Source organism: Corvus moneduloides, chromosome Z, assembly GCF_009650955.1.
Source record: "Corvus moneduloides isolate bCorMon1 chromosome Z, bCorMon1.pri, whole genome shotgun sequence".
Taxonomy (NCBI): Eukaryota; Metazoa; Chordata; class Aves; order Passeriformes; family Corvidae; genus Corvus; species Corvus moneduloides.
In genome coordinates, this window is record NC_045511.1 from 59,172,112 (window position 1) to 59,189,484 (window position 17,373).

The following is a 17,373-nucleotide window of genomic DNA, read 5'->3' on the forward strand; positions in this document are numbered from 1 at the left end:
GAAGGGGGAAATGGGGGAAGGAAGGGGGGGGGAAGGAAGGAGCGAAGGCAGGAAGGAAGGCAGGAAGGAATTCGGAAGGAAGGAAGGGAGGAATTCGGAAGGAATTCGGAAGGAATTCGGAAGGAAGGAAGGAATTCGGGAGGAAGGAATTCGGAAGGAATTTGGAAGGAGGGAAGGAATTCGGAAGGAAGTAATTAGGAAGGAAGGAAGGAATTCGGAATTCGGAAGGAAGGAAGGAATTCGGAATTTGGAAGGAAGGAAGGAATTCGGAATTCAGAAGGAAGGAAGGAAGGAATTCGGAAGGAAGGAATCCAGAAGGAAGGAAGGAAGGAATTCGGAAGGAATTAGGAATTCGGAAGGAAGGAATTCGGAAGGAAGGAATTCGGAAGGAAGGAATAAGGAATTCGGAAGGAAGAAAGGAAGGTCCAGTAATTATGCAGAAGGTTGTTAGAAAACTTTCTACTGCTGCAAAGTCTTTTGATTGCTGGTCATATTCTGAAGTAATATAAAGTAAATGGTCCTAGAGTAGATACTAAATTGATCAGGAGCCTTTTTTGCTCCCAAATGTTAGAAAGGCAAATGATTTGCTTGTTCGATTTAAATGTTTTTTTTTTTTTTTTTGAGGATTCTTTTTAGGGAAGGAAGAAAAGCATCCACACAGAAAATTAAAAACTATCATGACAATTACCATAGCGGTTTATTTTACTACATGATGCAACTCATAGCATTGTGCATGCTAGCTCGTCAGTGCAAAATAATTTGATTGCTTTTGCCTAGTATCTATGTTGTATTTCGTATACTTTTTGATCGTGTTAAAATCTTAAGGGAAATATTTCTGCAACATACAGACCTATGTGCAAATGAAATTTAAAAGCCTGGAAGATCAGCTTGGAAGAAAATGGAAAAATGTTTGAGGGCAAGCAAATGAGATTACAGTGAAAAACAGGACATACTGTAAAAAAGCCTCTGTAGAAGATTTCAAAGACAGTTGAATAAATGCCTCAAATTGGAAAACAAAATGTGTAAATTGCATTGTGGAAAAGGATTAAGTTACTATAATAGAAATAGAGTCATCAGATACTACTTTTTACTTGGAAAAATTACATGAGAAGTAAAGGTAGTAAGAAGCAACAGAGACTATACATCCTTCTCTGTTGTTTATTCCTGTTTACTTCCCCTGCAAGCTCTTATACTTCCTTATATGCGCTACACGTTCCATTTCTTTTATCACCAGCATGATTAGTTTGCCTTGCATCTTAATCACCATTTGCCTGCCTCTGCCACAAGACATTAAATGGATTCTGTACACTGAGCTTTTTCCTTACTCTTCTTACTTTTGCATCTCAGCAGTGTCTTTGCTGTGTAATTTGCTATTGTGCTCTTCCTAACAGCAGAAGTGTGTACATTGGAGTGTTTTGGAAAATTTCTATAACTTTAGAAAACTTTTTCCTCCTGTATGTTTATGGGAGATATAATAAAGATAGGAAATGCACCTCATATTTGAAGCAGAAATCAGTAAATTTGCACAGAATTCCACAATCCCAAGAAAGCTTGATATCCTGTACAGATGAATTTTTTTTCTTTTTGTCAAAAGCTGCTATATTCCAGTGGAGTATTTGTAATGATTAGTCTTAATCTCATAACTTTAGCTGAGCATATGTGTCTCTACTCCTGTAAGTTGGAAACTTCTTGTAATACCCATTCCACCATTTCAGGTGGAACTGAACTACAAAGAGCTACACTGGCTTAGGTTACACAAAAAAAGTAGGAAAACAAAATTAAAACCAATTTTCTTAAGAATCCCTGGGGGTGGCCCAAGAGACATTAATCCTCTAGAGTAACTGCTTCTAGTATTTGCAGATTTGGTATGTACCTCTCGTAGTAAATAAAGTATTTTTCAATATGTAAAAACAAGTGCCATCTTGAGAAGTATTTTTGTTGATACAAGGAATTTATAATATATGTTAACTTTATGGTATTTTTGATCCAGAAGACATGCTTGGTACTAATAAAAAGCATTCCAAAGTAAGAAGTATATTTACTAATGTCACATATGTTATATAAATTATTATATGTGGAAAATTAATGTAGTAACTTATATATTTCCATGTTTCTTTTCTTTCATCTAAATCTTCTTCCTTATTTTTAATTTATGGAAGAAATTGTATCTCAGAATAGAAGGGAGGAGAGCGAAAGATATGTGGCTTGTGAATTAAAAGAGAAGTTGTACTCAATATTATTAGTCTTTGGAGATTATACCATCTAACACAGCAAAAGTAGTGGAGGGAGTTTGAGAATACAGATATCTATGGTGACTAGAAAAGCAGAAGCCAAGGAAAACATGAGGAAATGACCCAACTAGAACAAGGAGAGGAAGTTCATAGTTAAATAAGTCACTTGGAAGCACTAGATCAGTATTGGAGGCAAAATACATTGCGACAAGCAATTCTGAGCAATTCCATATACTCACCAAAGAAACTTTACAGTAGGATGAAATGAAGTGCCTGAGTTATGTAAGCTGTCTAGAACAACAGCTGTCAGTTTTACTAAGTATTGAGAGTTGAATGATTGGTGTACACAGGAGTTCTTTAAACTGTTTGCTTAAATATCAATATACTTTTTGTATACTTTTGATTGTTAATCAACTACTTTTTGTGGTTTGTCTACTAAGAGTAATGTAAACTGCATTATTAAACAATATCAACATCAACTTCCATGAAGTGCTTGAAAAGTAAACTACTTCCTGAGATGGACTATTAGTTCATTCTAAGAGAAATGAAAGCAGGTACTTTTGTTCACTTTTCAACAAAATATTGAATATTATCAACTTCCACTTTTTTGACCTTTTATGAATGTTATTTAGGGAAACTAAAGAAAGAATTTATTTTAATATACCGCAAAAACTAAGATAGTCAAAATACGTAGCAAGTGTCTGCAACTTATTTTAAAATATAGACATTGACTTGGTCTGAATTTCATTGTGGTGCCTTACACTAAAGAGCCCTATGTTTGTGGAAATCAAAGACAATATACCTATTTGTCTTAAGTAACAGTAACAACAACAATAACATTGTTTTCAATCTTGCTGTTTATCTCAAATATACTACAGTGCCTAAACAGCAGGCAGAATAGATAATAAATGGGCATTCTCTACCCTCACTGAAGGCTTATTTTTTCAAGCACACACCCAAGCTTTTACCCAAAAGTGAAAAAAAGAAAAGAAAGTCCTAATCTATGTGTCCAAAATAAACTATTCAGGATCAGCAATAGCAGCTGCATGTCTCTTTAATCATAAATATTTTCCTTCCTAGCTCTCAGCATGGAAACCTGACTTCCAGTAGAACTGATTTAATGACAAACGAATGAGGGAAGTTCTCAAGATACATGAACACCACCACAAATTACCAAGCAGGGATGAAGTATGCCCATTCCTTGTTATGCCCTGGTGCCTGAGTTCTGCATTAAAATACAAGGTGAATTCAGTTAATACTCTTGACCTACTGAACAGATTTGTTTTACAGATCCAAGCTTCCCTTTGTGCAATTTGTTTGTGTACCCTGCACAGCTTGAAAGCATTTATTCTTGAGCCTCTCTACTAAAAAAGAGTATTATAACCAATTTCATATGCTAAGCAATTTTTAAAAGTCAAATTCAGATACCTAGTACTGTTTGTGTGGGAAAAAAATAATTTCATCTAATATACCTCAAAGCTTTACAGCTTTGCAAGTGCAAGTACCTTTGAGCAGCCTTTACCCAAAAGGTGTCTGATTCTGCTGTTTGACTTTTGTTCTTGTACATAAACACATTTCTGCAAACAAATACTTTTCTATTCTGAACAGACAGTCCTTTAAGTTTCTCAAATTTCTAATTGTCTGTGATATGAAATGCATTTATCACACTGGCTAGATCTCTAATTTCATACTGTAATCACAATTAGCATCTTGAAAGATTTACAAGAAAACAAAACAATCATCCTGCCCTTAGTCCTAAAATTATTGCTTTCTGAGGATACCATGATTTAAAAAATCCCCAGTCTGGATATGACTTCAGTATCACATGTTATTTCTGGGCCAGCCAAATATCTTTACTGTGGTTAGTGGTCTGCAAGACAGTGCAAAAGACTTCAATTTGATTCCCTGCTTTTACTTACTTGACCAAACAGACAGCTATGTTTATGCCTATGTAACAGCTTTCACTGAAGACTCTCTGAAGATGCGCAGCAAGAAAATGCAGAGCTGTTGCTGTTCTTAGGGTGATTTTACAAAGAAGGAGGAGATACATGAAATACCAAGAAATTTGAGATAAATTGTTCAAACTTGAGAATAGATCATTATGGGAGATATAGTTTTTACTAATGTTAAATGTCTCTACTAATGTTAAGTGAATCTACAGCTTTGTGTCAAGCCAAAGAGACTTTAGCATCCTCAAAAATTTTTATCTTAAATAGGTCTTACAAGGTAGTTTTCAGAGAAGACTTCAACACATCTTCACTGGTTTATCAATGTATCTCCAGTGTGCTCTGTTGGCAAGGTTGTAGTCAAACCTGAATTAATAAGATTTTTATGATAGAAGCTAATTCTGCACAGAAGCACCAGACTACCTACAATGGGTTTCAAGAGTCATGTAAAAGCATTTATTAGTTTGGTTTCTGTTCTATTTGATAACATCTGTACTGTTTTTGTAACTGAGCTGACAATCCTTGGATCAGCAGAGTCACAATTACTTGGCTCAGCTGTCTTGAAACAGATGGCATGGAACAGAGGATTTTGACAGTTATAAGGTTGACCATAATTTCATATTTCAGTAATGACTTTGGTGACAGAGCATATTTTATATAATCTTGATAAACTGAAAGAATCTAAAAAAAGTTTGTTTCAAAGTTCCTGGCAAAGAACAACAGAATAAGGTAAAAATAATTAAAAAGAAAGACCAGCATCTTGGACATTGTTATCACAGCACTACGGATAGAGTAGTTAGATCAAGTTAGAGTGGAACATAAACTGAGTAGATCAGTATAGTATTAAGAGGCAAATGCCATTTTGAGCTGCTTTACCAAGAATATTGTATATCAACTAAAATAGGTAATTATTGCCTATGGATCACATGAAGCTTCAGCTAGAGCACTATTTGCAAATCAGACTAGTGAACTTTCTGGTATTTATGATAAATTCAGTAGTCCTCGGGGAAAAGTAACAAGAGTGCTAATAATTTGCAGAAATACAACACGTGAGAAATGCTTGAAGGAAAAGGCGTTAGGCCTATGGGGAAGGTGGAAGACTCAAAAAAAAAAAAGAGAAAAAAAATCTTCCAGTGTTCAAAAGTCTTCTATGAAGTCTGCCTAGGACTGGACAAGAAGGAATCAGCTTATTTATAAGAAATAGTATTTTGTTTAGCTCTTAGGAAAATCTAACATTAAAGGCAGTGAAGTACTGGAATAGGCCACTTATGGAGAGTATAGAGGAATTTTTTAGGAAATTTTGAAACAACTTGTCATAGAGATGTTCTACACATAATCTTGTCTCAAAATAGATTACAAGTCCTGAGATTTGTTCCAGATCCAAAACTCCGCAATTACATGAATTCAAGGCAACATACCGACTGCACAGATCCAGTTTAAAGTGAAGTAACATATCTCTTTGTCATACACAGTAGCGATGCTGGGTGTTTTGTGTCTCCTGCTCACCATCACAATACCTGCTTTTCATCTACAAGGCATGATACCAGTAATCTACAGCTATTTTGTATTAATGAATTAACATTTCCTGGTATAAGTAAATAAATTTAGAGCCTAAATTATTGGCCTAGCCTTTACAGTAATACAAAAAAATATTTTAAAGGCTGCAGGTTAGATTGTTTTGAATAAGACAAATAGAGAAAGAAGTATTTTAAGAGCCAGAAGTAGCTCATTATGTATTTGTTTTGATGGCCCTTTGTTGCAAAATGGGACTCTGAGCTACTTGCACTCCTGATGAATAGTATTTTCCTCTGGAGTCTGGAAAAACGTATCCAGTATTATGCTTCTACACAGATTTCCTAATTAAATGCCTCCTAAAACTATACATGGAGAACCAGATGTCTATGTCTTTCTGCTGCATAAATGGGGCACTCCAATTAAAGATCATACTTCCTTTCAAATACAGCATTTATTTTAGCTCTAATTTTAAAGCAATTGTTTCAATTCTATCAACATCTCTTACAAATCACTAAGCAATCTTTTGTGTATGTGTGTATTTGTGACTGGTCTGTAAAAGGAGTAAAGTCTCAAAAGAAGCTGAAGAAGTTACAAGGACATATTTTTTGTCTTTTAAGAGAAATACGCGAATTGAGTTAGAAAAGTCTAGACTATGCAGTTTCCTTTTAAAAAATGTGACTTGGATGGTATTTCAACCACTCTTTAAACTTTCAGGGAGAAGGGAAAAAAAGAGAGAGAAGAAAACAGATTGAAACCCTGGGCTATCCTATATTACTAAAGACTGAAAACAGGAAATAGCAACAATGTAGCAACAATATTACAGGGAAGCATTGACAATAAAGCTTGGATTCATGTACTTTAGTAAAGTACACCATCAAAACCCACAAGACTGTATCTGCCATGCTATCTGAAGACTCAATTAATTCTGTGATTAGGAGTAACAAACCTGATATTTTAACTATTTTATTTGCTGAACATGTCACTGAACTGAAGATGCCACAGAACTGCTAACTTTGCAAGAGTTGTTGTCATAGTTCTTATGTCATAGTTTGTGGTAGTTCTTCTTTAGTAGCAGTGTATGTGCTACCAGTGCAATACCATTAATCTGCAGTAACAAGTCAGGCAGAAGAAATTTGACTTAATCAAAGTGATCTGTGAAATAACGTTGCATCCTTGGATTGGGGCAGATTTTAGAACTGCTTAAAATTTAAAATTTATGCTGTCTAGATCACAAAGGCAAACACAGTACTGATAGCCATTTTTATTTATGTGTGTCCAACATAAAATGGCTTTTGCTTGTACATAGTGCATTCATTTACAGAACTCATAGAGGATACATGCACATGAAAGTTTTTCAGGCACGCTAAGAAATCACAAACAAGAGAATTAAATTAAAACATTCAGCGTACCGAGCATAATTTTACAAAGAAAATCTCAGCTGCTACAGGCTCAATGTCATACGCTAAGAATAGCTACTCCTTCTGTGAGAGTATTTCACAAAGAACAGTTTCTTGCAGTCCTTCAAATGATAACTTCCTTTGTTTCTTCCTTAGAGCCAATGCCCTGTCCTCATCATCTCTAGCACTGCTCTGAACAGAGGTATTTCTTAACAGTACTGGTAGGGTGAATTACACAATTAACTTTCAAAGTAGGAAGTCACATTTTTATATCCTCGAAATCAAATATACTGAAAGACTATCCTGCCCTGCGTAATTAATTTAAACTCACAAACTACAAGTTACCAATGTTGAAAGATCCACATTTTAAGTTTGAACTGACTCCAAAATATTTTGAGGGTTCAAAAAGAACCATTTAGACAACTGCTCACTATTTCCCTTATTCTCCTTGTCCATCCATACATGCATGGAATAAATTCCTCATATTAATTTCATACATATACACACATACACACACATACACTTACACTGGTGGGGCCACGAATTTGGAGAAATTGGTTCAAGGTCAAAGACCAACACTTTGGATGTGAAATCAAACTAACTGGAAGTGGGGCAGCCAATAAACAGAAAGGAAATTCAAAATTCTATCTGGATAGCTCTGTCAACTGCAAATAGTATTTGGCTTATGATCCAGTGGTAGAAGCGCATGGATGAAAAATTACTTTAAAAAGGAAACCAGTTTTTGGACACAATATTTTTAATTTCCTATTTTCTCCAGGTTCCTAAGATTTAAAGTAATGCCAATAGTAAAGTCTACACCTTCTTTCTGTAATTGTACCTCGCTAAAATAAACAAATACAGGAAGTCTATTAGATGTCCCCAACAAAGTGTTTATAATAAAAGCAGTGAGAGTCCCTGGCATTCTAACTAGATCTTTGGATGTGAGGGTTACAATCAAGCTAAAGTTCAAACAAGACCAATTAAGGATCTGCTATTAGAGTAGTTGAATGAACTGCTAGGAGAGGTCAAAATCTAAAAGTTGGTCTTTTGTAAGAAGTCAAGGATCAAGCTGTCAATTCTTCTGCCTTCTTTTCTTTCGAAGATCAAATAGTATTGTAATATCTGAAGCAATTATTAAAAAATAAAAATAAAAATGAATAGAGAAGTTATGATGGATGAGGAATTATGCCACATTATTTCAAGCCTGCTTTAATGCTCTGTACTATATGCAGCTTAGGGTGCCACATCCATATTTTGTCACCACTTAAGCAAGGTGTGAATAGCAGAAAAATAATTTTTCTAAAAGTAGGGAAGTCTTAGCAGGAATCTTTCAAGACTAGGCATGAAAGATTTAGTGATTTGCCCTGCCGTATTGCATTTGACATTTTTGATGTTTTTAAGATGCTGAGCCCCCAGTCACTATTAGCTCTGACTGGGGCATTTTATTTGTTAAAACTAATTTATGAGATCAAGCTAAGTGCACAGATACTCATTGTAAGATACCAGGATGAAAGAAATAAAATCCCATCAACAATTAGAGTTCAAGACTAAAGCAGTTATACTGGGTAAGAAAAAAGAGACTTTCCCATCGTGCTCCCAACTAACTCTCCAAGGCAATCATTTTTGACTGGTGTAATATAAGGAAAACAAATGGTAAAACACTAAGAGAACTGAAAAACATTGAGATTCACTTGGGAAAAATACCCTCAAGTGTTATATGAGATAAGCTGAAACATATTCCAGAATGCATATAGAACACTACGTGTGGTCTCTGACTAGCAATTACTAAGTTATAGAAAACAATTTTGATGGACAAAGATTGGAAGTGACAACAGAGAAAGAAGAAACTTCAATCTGGAGAGCTCTTAAATGTAAACATATGTATTCTTATTGGAGAAAGGATGATAATAGAACTACCAAATAGATCCAAACCATTTATTTTTACTTTTTTTACTACTTTAAGCAAGTTGCTGAAACTTACTGTACTGTATTCCTTACATCTCTATAAAGTGCTTGAATAGTTTTGTTTCTTTGCTTATGTTTAAAACCTTCTAGCGTCCCTTACAAAAACTGTTGTAGAACTACGAACTAATATCTATATCTGTTGCTTTTAATATATATTCTTTCAGCTGAGCTCGCACAGTACTGGAAGTATATTTGTCTTAAAGAACATCTGCTGATGCTTTGGGGAAAGCTTAGGATAAATCAAACTGTGTGGTAGCAACCTCTAAAAGAGTGTTAGAAAATATTTGGTACAGAGGATATGGTACAAAAAGAAAAAAAGATGGATAAGTTGCAGACAACCTTTTTTCATACCCCAAAACCATTATGACTGGGAAGACTAAGCAACATTAAAGTGCTGGAAAGGCTTTGAATCACCTTCAGTATTTTAGTGCAAGAAGCAAAGGATAATTAGCTATTCTTACTTCACTTTGTCCATGACAAAAATACTTTACACTCAGAACACTACAGTATCAGTATTGTTATTTGACATACTTTCATGAATTTAATACTGAATTTTGACAGCTGGCTAGCAGGGGTTAGAAAGTTATATGTTCAGAAGTTAAGAAATGTTATTCTTATAAGTGTCTATGCAATATTGTTTCAGCCCTGCGATGTGATGAGTACACAGCGTCTGAAATGGTATGATCATGGACTGTTTCCTTCCTGCAACATGTGTCTGTATCAAGTACAGAGAAACCATGACATTCTTTAAACAGAATGCCTGTATAATGAAGGGGGCTTCTTTCCTAATATTCCTGCTTAATTTACTGCTGAAGTTTTAAGGTGTGTGATGAACAAGACAGAAAGAGAAAGACGGAACTGTGGTTAAAGCAGATGAAGCAGATAAACTTCATCCTGGAGACTTAGATTCTACCCCTGTTTCTAAGCTCCTGCGTGATCCTGTGCAACTGACTTTAAACTTGAGTTTTCCGCATCTTGTCTCAGTCCCCTGGGGTTCAGAGCTATGAAGGGGTTTAGGTGAACCCCTTCAGAAGTAGCATCCTTGATACTCTGCCAATATAAGGTCAAACTTCGAATTCTGTGAGGAAATTTATAGTTTGCCTAAGAAACCTTTAGACCCTTTTTTATAATAAATGCTCAGATATTCTCTCCTAATCAGATTATTGACAGTGGTATCCCAAATATCATAATCTGATAGACTAACTAGCATAACACTCAAACAAAAATGCCTAAAAAGAGGAAGAAAATAAAAAGAAAAAAGGGAAAAGAATAATCTCTAATAGAAAGTAGGAGCCTATCTTTTGTAATTCATGCTATAAATCTAGGCTAGCTGTTTTAAGTAACACTTAGCATAGGAATTTAATACAAATATTCAGTAGATATATGGATGGTACAGCCATGTTCCTAAATAAAATTAATAATCAGATTAGGACTTTGTGATGACATTGGTCTAAAATATTGATGGGTATTTTTAGATTGGATTCTTTTCTCCAGTACAAATTGTGGACTACAGAAAACAGGTTTCATGTTCAGGACTGGGAATAATTTCTCAGTTGGAGATGTTGGTGATTCTTTCTACCAGTAAATTCTTTTTTCATTTACATTTCAATGATACCATTCTCAAGAAGTGCTCTGTCTTACCTTGCCACACATCAGAATATGGAAGATTTCAGTTTAGCATCTTGCTGTAGTCCTTTTCAGGATTCTGGTACCTTATGTTCCACATCTGCTCTGTTGGTTGGGCAAATGCTCTGGACCACACCACCAGGTTTGCAAAATGGGCAAAAGATTCAAGTGAACCATAAATTCCTTCTGTGAGAAACAGGATCAAGACAGAAAAGAAATACCACACTCTGGAGACATCACAATTTAGATGAATTATGTTTCCATTCTTCTCAAGTTGCAGTTCCTACTCAGACTCTAATTTGCCATATCTTGGTGCTCCAATCTGTGAAAATCAAAAACAACAAACCAACCAAACAAAAAAAACCCCAAAAAGCAAAAAACCCAACCAACCAACCAAAAATACCTCCCAAAACCCCAAAAAACTCCCAAAACCCCCAACAAACAAACACAAAAAAACCTGAAGACAATTATTTTACTTTCTAACTTTGTTCTTGCTAATGAATCTCAGACAAGGAATACTACTAAGTCTTTATGGTGATCATAGCTGGTTTTGAAGGAAAACTACAGTGAGGAATACCTGCTGTCTATATATCCCTGTTGATGAGGCTGAAATTGTTAGAGACACTGTTTTCTTCATGAAAAAATATAATTCGACTAAGAAGCCAATCAAAGTTTCGGCTTTGCACTTAGTCTCTGAAACCTTGCATATAATATCCAAAATTTAAGACAATTACACACGTTGAGAAGTCATAAGACAGTCCTGTGACACACCATGAGTTTGTACACTGTCTTTTGAGACTGAACAGCAAGTAAAGGTATGTTGTCATTTCCTGCAATATCAATGACATGCTGATTTCACAGTCACTGCAGCAGTATAAAGAAACAAAAGTTGCTGTGCATGTGGATGGTATAGTATTTTAATACGTGCTCTATCTTCTTAGTTTTATCTCAGAATATACTACATAGTAGACAAACTTGAAAGCAAGAACTCAGTGGAAATTTAAAACACTATTGTGCATGTGACTGAAAGCATGACTTTGAAAGATGTGAAATTTCAGAAAAACTCGGAGCTTGTTCAGTCTGAAGACTAATGATGTTATGTATTCAAATGACACCAGTTAGTTGTTTTGGTACGGATTCTATAAGCAGAAGTGTCTTACTCCATCCACAATGTTCACCCTGTAATCCCACACTGTCAACCCAAGAATCAGAACTCCCAACAGCCAACTTGCCTCCAGCTATTTTACCTCCTCATCAGCTTTCAAGAGGCTGTAATACACTGCCAATACAAAAGACATTGGCTTATTGACAGGTAGAAGAAAAAAAAAGGTTTAAAAATGCTGAATCAAATATCAAGCAAGATAACAAAGGAGTAACTCTATGAAGCTTTATTAGTTCTCATATAAAATTATTTAGAGTCTTTAAAAATAAAGTAACTGGAAGCTATTAATGATTGTGCTACACTTACAGGTTCTTTGAAATGACAGATCAGAGCTTAGATAATTTTTCTTTATTGATACAGGTTATTATCAATGTAATCTACTAATTTAGTGCATATAGAAACATATCCTTCAAACGCCTAGCCCCGGTTAAAAAAAAAAAATGTTTTCCAATGTAGTAAGGACATCTGGTTTTAAATTTAGTTGAGTGGCCTTCTACCTAGTCTAATACTTTCACAAAGCTGTAACCATTTATAACCTTTGATTCACTTCTGTGAAACTGCACAGTAAAGATTAGCCTTGTAATAGGCAAGGCATATCTTTATTCTAGCAGGTGACCATGCCTTTTGCGAGCCAAGGTTGCAGCGCTTTATTTTTAATTTGCATCAGGCTGCTTTGACCCTTCCCTCCTTCCTCTGAGTAGAGGTGGTTGTGAGGCTCTGAAGGCTTTGACCACGAGGGGGCTGTGTGAACACGATTTTTTGGCAACTTCTTGGCCCTTCCCTGGTTCAAAAGGGCAAATGCGTTTTTATGTACGATAAAATGTGACTTTGAAATAATTAACAAGGTTTTTCTTATCTCTCCCCTTTGACAGAAAACGCACCAAGTCATGGCTTAATTAGTCCTGTGATTTTTTTTTTTTTTTTTTTTTTAGAACGACAATAAATTACTCAAAATCTTTATTGGTCATGCCACTTGTATAAAAAACCCCAAATCCTGATGAATGCAAAATCCTTTTGAATCGTCATCTAGAGCCTGAAACATGCTCTCAAAGATCCTGATGAAGTGTGGACACTGCAAATCCTGTCCACAAGTTGATACATATTATGCCTAATGAAGGTATTCGACAGATACCCAGGACACAGAATGAATTTTCCACAGAAGCAGGCATTGAGATATATAATATTGGGTTTTATCAACAACTAGTTTTGATACTAGTACAGATAATTTACCCTTCTCTCTTCTGACAGGCATAGGAAATGCACAAGTAACAAAGATGCCAGAATATGGTAACAAGCTTGGGAAGTTGGCAATTCACGGGGACATGCCGTTCATTACAGCAGGCTTACTGTGAGTTCAGTCCATAGCAGACGCAGGGAAAATCAGGAGTGCAGACGGCTACCTCCCATCTCCTCTCAATTTTTCTCAGTCCCTGCTAGGTCATCTGAGTGTCCAGCTACACCAAAAGGGAGCAAAATGTGCTATCTGTGTTTCACATCGCCTGGAAAGTTCTCCTTACATGCACTTTTTAACGGTCCGGTCGTGTTTAAACCTCGTGTATAAACCTCGTGTTTACACGGCGCCTGACGAAGGGAGCCGGTTTTGACCGCACTGGTGACCCTCAGCGCCTTCTCAGGCAGGACACGAGGGACAGCGGGGCTGGGCTGCCGGTCCCCGCAGGTGAAGCCTGACAGTCCTCAGCCACCTTCCCCCGACCGAGCACCCTGTGCGACGAGGGTCGGCTCTGCCACCCCCTCGGCGCGGCCGGCGGGGCTCGCGTGGAGACCCGCGCTTCGAGCCGGTAAGGGAAGGTTTCCGAGGGGACAGCGAGGACTGAGGCTCGGCAGTTCGGAGCCCCCGCGCCGTGCGCTGGCTCCGTGCCGAGCGGCGCGGGCCGGTCCGCCGGCAGCCGCGGGAGGGCGCGGAACGCCCCGCCCCGCCCCGTGCCCCGCGGGAGCGCGCCCGGCCGGCCGCCGTGTGCCTGCGCGCCCAGTCAGGGCCGCGGTGGCGGCTGCGCTTCCACGGCGCCGCCGGGGCAGGGTTTCGCTCGGTTTGGCTCCGTGTCACACACAGATGTGACTCTTGTCTGTTCCCTGCGAACGTACAACCGTGACGGCTCACCTCCTCCCGCCTCCCTTACCCAGCCCCCCCGCTCCACAGAAAAAAAAAAAAAAAAAAATCCCACCCTTTTACAAATATTTCCTCAGATCCCACACCGAGCAGCAGCCGTCGCCGCCGCAGCAGAGCCCTGGGAGCTGATGGAGCAATGGGTGGGAAGCGGGAAACCGGCACCACGAGCAAAAACTTCGCCTAACTTTTCCCTTCCTTTCTAACGCTCTTCCCTCTTCCCCTCCGGCTCCTTACCCCCTCTTCTGGGCTACGCTCCATTTTCCGCCGTCTCTCTGCCCCCTCTCAGCCCTCCCTCCAGCTTTCTTTCGCATTGCCGCCTTCCCTCTTGCTCGCTCCGGCGGTGCCTGGAGCCGATAAGGAAGAGGAGAAGCAGCGGGAGGGACTGCAGCCGCTCGAGGAGCGGCGGGGCGGAGGACGGGAAGGCGAAAGGGGCAGAGGAGGCAGAGGGGCGGCAGCCCCGCGCGGCGCCGCCGGCCGCCCTCGCCACAAAGTTGGCGGCGGTCGCTGGGTGTTTTTGACAGCTGGGCGCGGGCGGCCTCTGCCGCGGCCCCCGCCTGGCACAGAAAGTTTGCGGGGGAGGGAGCAAGTAGAGGGAAGGGGAAAGAGCAGTCGGGGGTGTGTGCGTGAAAAAGTAACCCCCTCTGCCTCCCTGCCTGCCGCCCTCGCCCGAGAGCGCGGGGTTAGAAGGAAGCAGCGCTGCCCTCTCAGACCCGCTCGCAGCCTCCCCCCGCCGCCTCCCCTTCCCCAGCCACAGATCCCAACAACAACAAACCAACCTGTAGAGGCTCTGACCCGAACCTGGGTCCCTCCTCCCATCACTTCCAGCTCTCCGCTGAAAGCTCTTTCTCTTTCTTTCTCCCTGCTGCTCCGGCTGAACTTTGGGGGCTGAAGTTTTGAAAGAGTCAGAGAGAGAGAGAGAGAGAGAGAGAAAAGGGGGGGGGTGGGGGGGGGAGAGAGAGAGAGAGAGACTGTCGCTGCTGCTACAGCTGCTGTTTTATATATTTTTTCTGTTGTTGATTAGTGGTGTGGCTTTTGTTTTGTTTGGGTTTTTTTTTTGTTTGTTTTTTTTGTTTGTTGGGGTTTTTTTTGTTTGGTTGGTTTTTTTGAGGGGGGAAAAGTATTTTTTTTTAATCTCCATTTTTAGTTCAAATCACCTGGGAAGGTGGGGGAGGAAGGTGAAGGGGGAGGGGGGAAAGAGAGTGTAGCACTGAGAGCCCAGAGGCAAAAAGAAGGGTGCAGGCACTGCCGCTGAGAGGAGATCGAGAGACAGGGGGTGCACTTGACAACCAGCATGCAGAGATGGTAAGAAGTTTCCAGCAGCCTTTCGTTTTCATTCTAGTCTTTACTTTGGTTTGATTTGATTAATAAATTGTGCAGTAACACAAGCAGCCCTGCTCGCTATCGGTGTGTTTCAGCCTTCAAAGAAACAAGCAGCCGGGCAAGGCGAAGTAGGGGGATAATAAATAAATAAATCAGCTCTGTGCTGCGTGGATTGGGGGAAAAATGTCTAAGAGGTTGTGCTAAACTTTTAAGTGAGTTTGGGGGATTGAAATGGGATGGCCACATGCTTTTTACCGCCTCCTTCCTTTCACTAAAGATCAGGAGCTAGTGTAAAAAAAAAAGTGTTTGCGGATGGAGGGAGGGAGAGAAAAGGTGGAGTGGGGTTGAGTCGGACATACGGTGGTCTGATCTATTTTGGCCACCACCTTCTGCTCGGAAATGAGTACGGTTTGCACATAGTGTAAAGGTAACCTTTGAGAGCGGGAAGGAGCTGTGTGTTTGCGCGTGAAACATCGCCTGCGGCAGGGAGACAGGAGTGTAAATCCACCTTCCCTCCGAAACTCCTTTTTTTTGTTGTGCATGTGCTTGCAGTTTGCACCTCTCCAGTCAGCGATTGCTAACAGAACTTGCAGAGTTATGCTGATGCCCTAACTGTAAAGGGGAAGGTGGAGCCCCTCAAAAACCACCTTTGAACAAGTTTTTGCTGCTTATTTCATGTACTGTATAAATGCACGTCTCCTTTACAAGTAGAGGTTTTGCAAAGCAGGATTTGGGCTTTTAATTTAAAAATTAAAAGTCGAAATGGCCAAGGACCTAATTTGACTGAAGTCCGTTTGTCTGGTTTGTGATGCGAGGATAGGTTAAACAGCTGCGAAAGACAAGCTCATTTAAGCCGTGAGTACACTTAACATGCAGAATGATAACTGTTCACATTAACACATGGATCGACTTCAGCTAATGATGTACAGTGATCATCCCATATTCAATGAAGTAGTATGTTTCCAGTCTCTGTTTGACTACCATTCTGCTTTCAGTCAGCTTTTGTCACCTCACCCAGGGATGTTACAGAGCTGTCTTGTGTGCCTTGAATATGCATACATATGTACATGCACACACACAAGTGTGTGTATATATATATATTTCTGTCTCTATCTACATATGTGTGTATGTTTATGCATGCATACATGTATGTGTGTATATACAGTGCTCAAACTATAGATAAAGAATATCTGTGTGAATGGAGTTTACGATGGAGGGTTTGTGTTTTTCCCTTCTGTCCCTAACATGACATGTCTTGTTTCAGTGATCAAAGCCACGATTGGTGTGTAGGAGATGCAACTGTCAAATGTAGACAACAAGGAAAAAAAAAAAAAAAAAAAAGAGAGAGAGAGGGAAAAAGCAGCATGTGCCCAGGACTGTGGTTACAGTAACACTGACAGAAATTAAAGTGGTTTTGAAAGCAGCATGCGATTTATGATGGTTCCCATTTACCCTAGAGTCAAGCTGTTGTAAAATTGATGCACAAAAGACATCATGTAGTAATCTGGTGTACCCAGGATTAAAGTGGCAACGAGCGTCTTTTTTGTGTGTCTGATGGTTAAAATGGTTTGAAGCTATTTTTTAAGTATGAAATCAAAGCAGGATATTACTTATTTCTTTTCTTAATCTGTATGCTAACTATAAATAGCAGTTGTTGAAATATTTTTTAGTGGAAGTGGGCTTATATTTCTCACTGTCTTCCATTTCCCCCTCTGCATCATGACCCATCTCTACAGACGAATTATAAAATGCGTAGCATTTTTGTCAGTTTCAGAGTACAAATGTGTTCACATAATTACTGAGTTCATTTTAGACGGTAATATTTAATAAACCTGATCAGCAGATCTGCACAAGAATACCAGGTTCCTGCAAAAGTATGTGGAACATTCCTTGCCCTTAAAAATGGCAGGTTTTTTTAATCTGAAATTTAATGGGGCATATGTCCTCTCTGATACACTGTAGTTTCATTTTAAACTGTCCAGTATTAATGAGCAACTAGCTCTATGTATGTTCGGCTTTAAAATACTAAATCACATGAATTTTAAAACTTGCTAAATATTTCAAATGACTCATCTTTACCTGA

The 17,373-nt window shown here is 38.9% G+C and overlaps 1 protein-coding gene and 1 long non-coding RNA gene across 12 annotated transcripts in view; one reads left to right on the forward strand and one right to left on the reverse strand.

The window, feature by feature from the left end:
• LOC116438441 overlaps nucleotides 1-14,932 on the reverse strand; it is a 50,074-nt gene extending 35,142 nt beyond the window's left edge. Inside the window, exons 1-3 of one of the 5 annotated variants that reach the window (XR_004237739.1) lie at nucleotides 14,747-14,932; nucleotides 13,190-13,296; nucleotides 10,696-11,002 (exon numbers count right to left, since the gene is read on the reverse strand). This is a non-coding gene — a long non-coding RNA (uncharacterized LOC116438441). Of the gene's footprint in view, nucleotides 1-10,695; nucleotides 11,003-13,189; nucleotides 13,297-14,204; nucleotides 14,462-14,746 lie in introns of those variants that run through there. The other 4 variants (XR_004237740.1, XR_004237738.1, XR_004237741.1 and 1 more) reach the window with 4 other exon arrangements.
• Nucleotides 14,084-17,373, forward strand: part of BNC2 (basonuclin 2) — a 350,521-nt gene continuing 347,231 nt past the window's right edge. For 3 of the 7 annotated variants that reach the window (XM_032097383.1, XM_032097390.1, XM_032097395.1), the window contains exon 1: nucleotides 15,161-15,272. Coding sequence is in view for 3 of the 7 variants with exons in the window: in XM_032097390.1 (XP_031953281.1) it covers nucleotides 15,270-15,272 (3 nt within the window). In the remaining 4 variants the exon portion in view is untranslated. Of the gene's footprint in view, nucleotides 14,111-15,155; nucleotides 15,273-17,373 lie in introns of those variants that run through there. The other 4 variants (XM_032097398.1, XM_032097396.1, XM_032097388.1 and 1 more) reach the window with 3 other exon arrangements.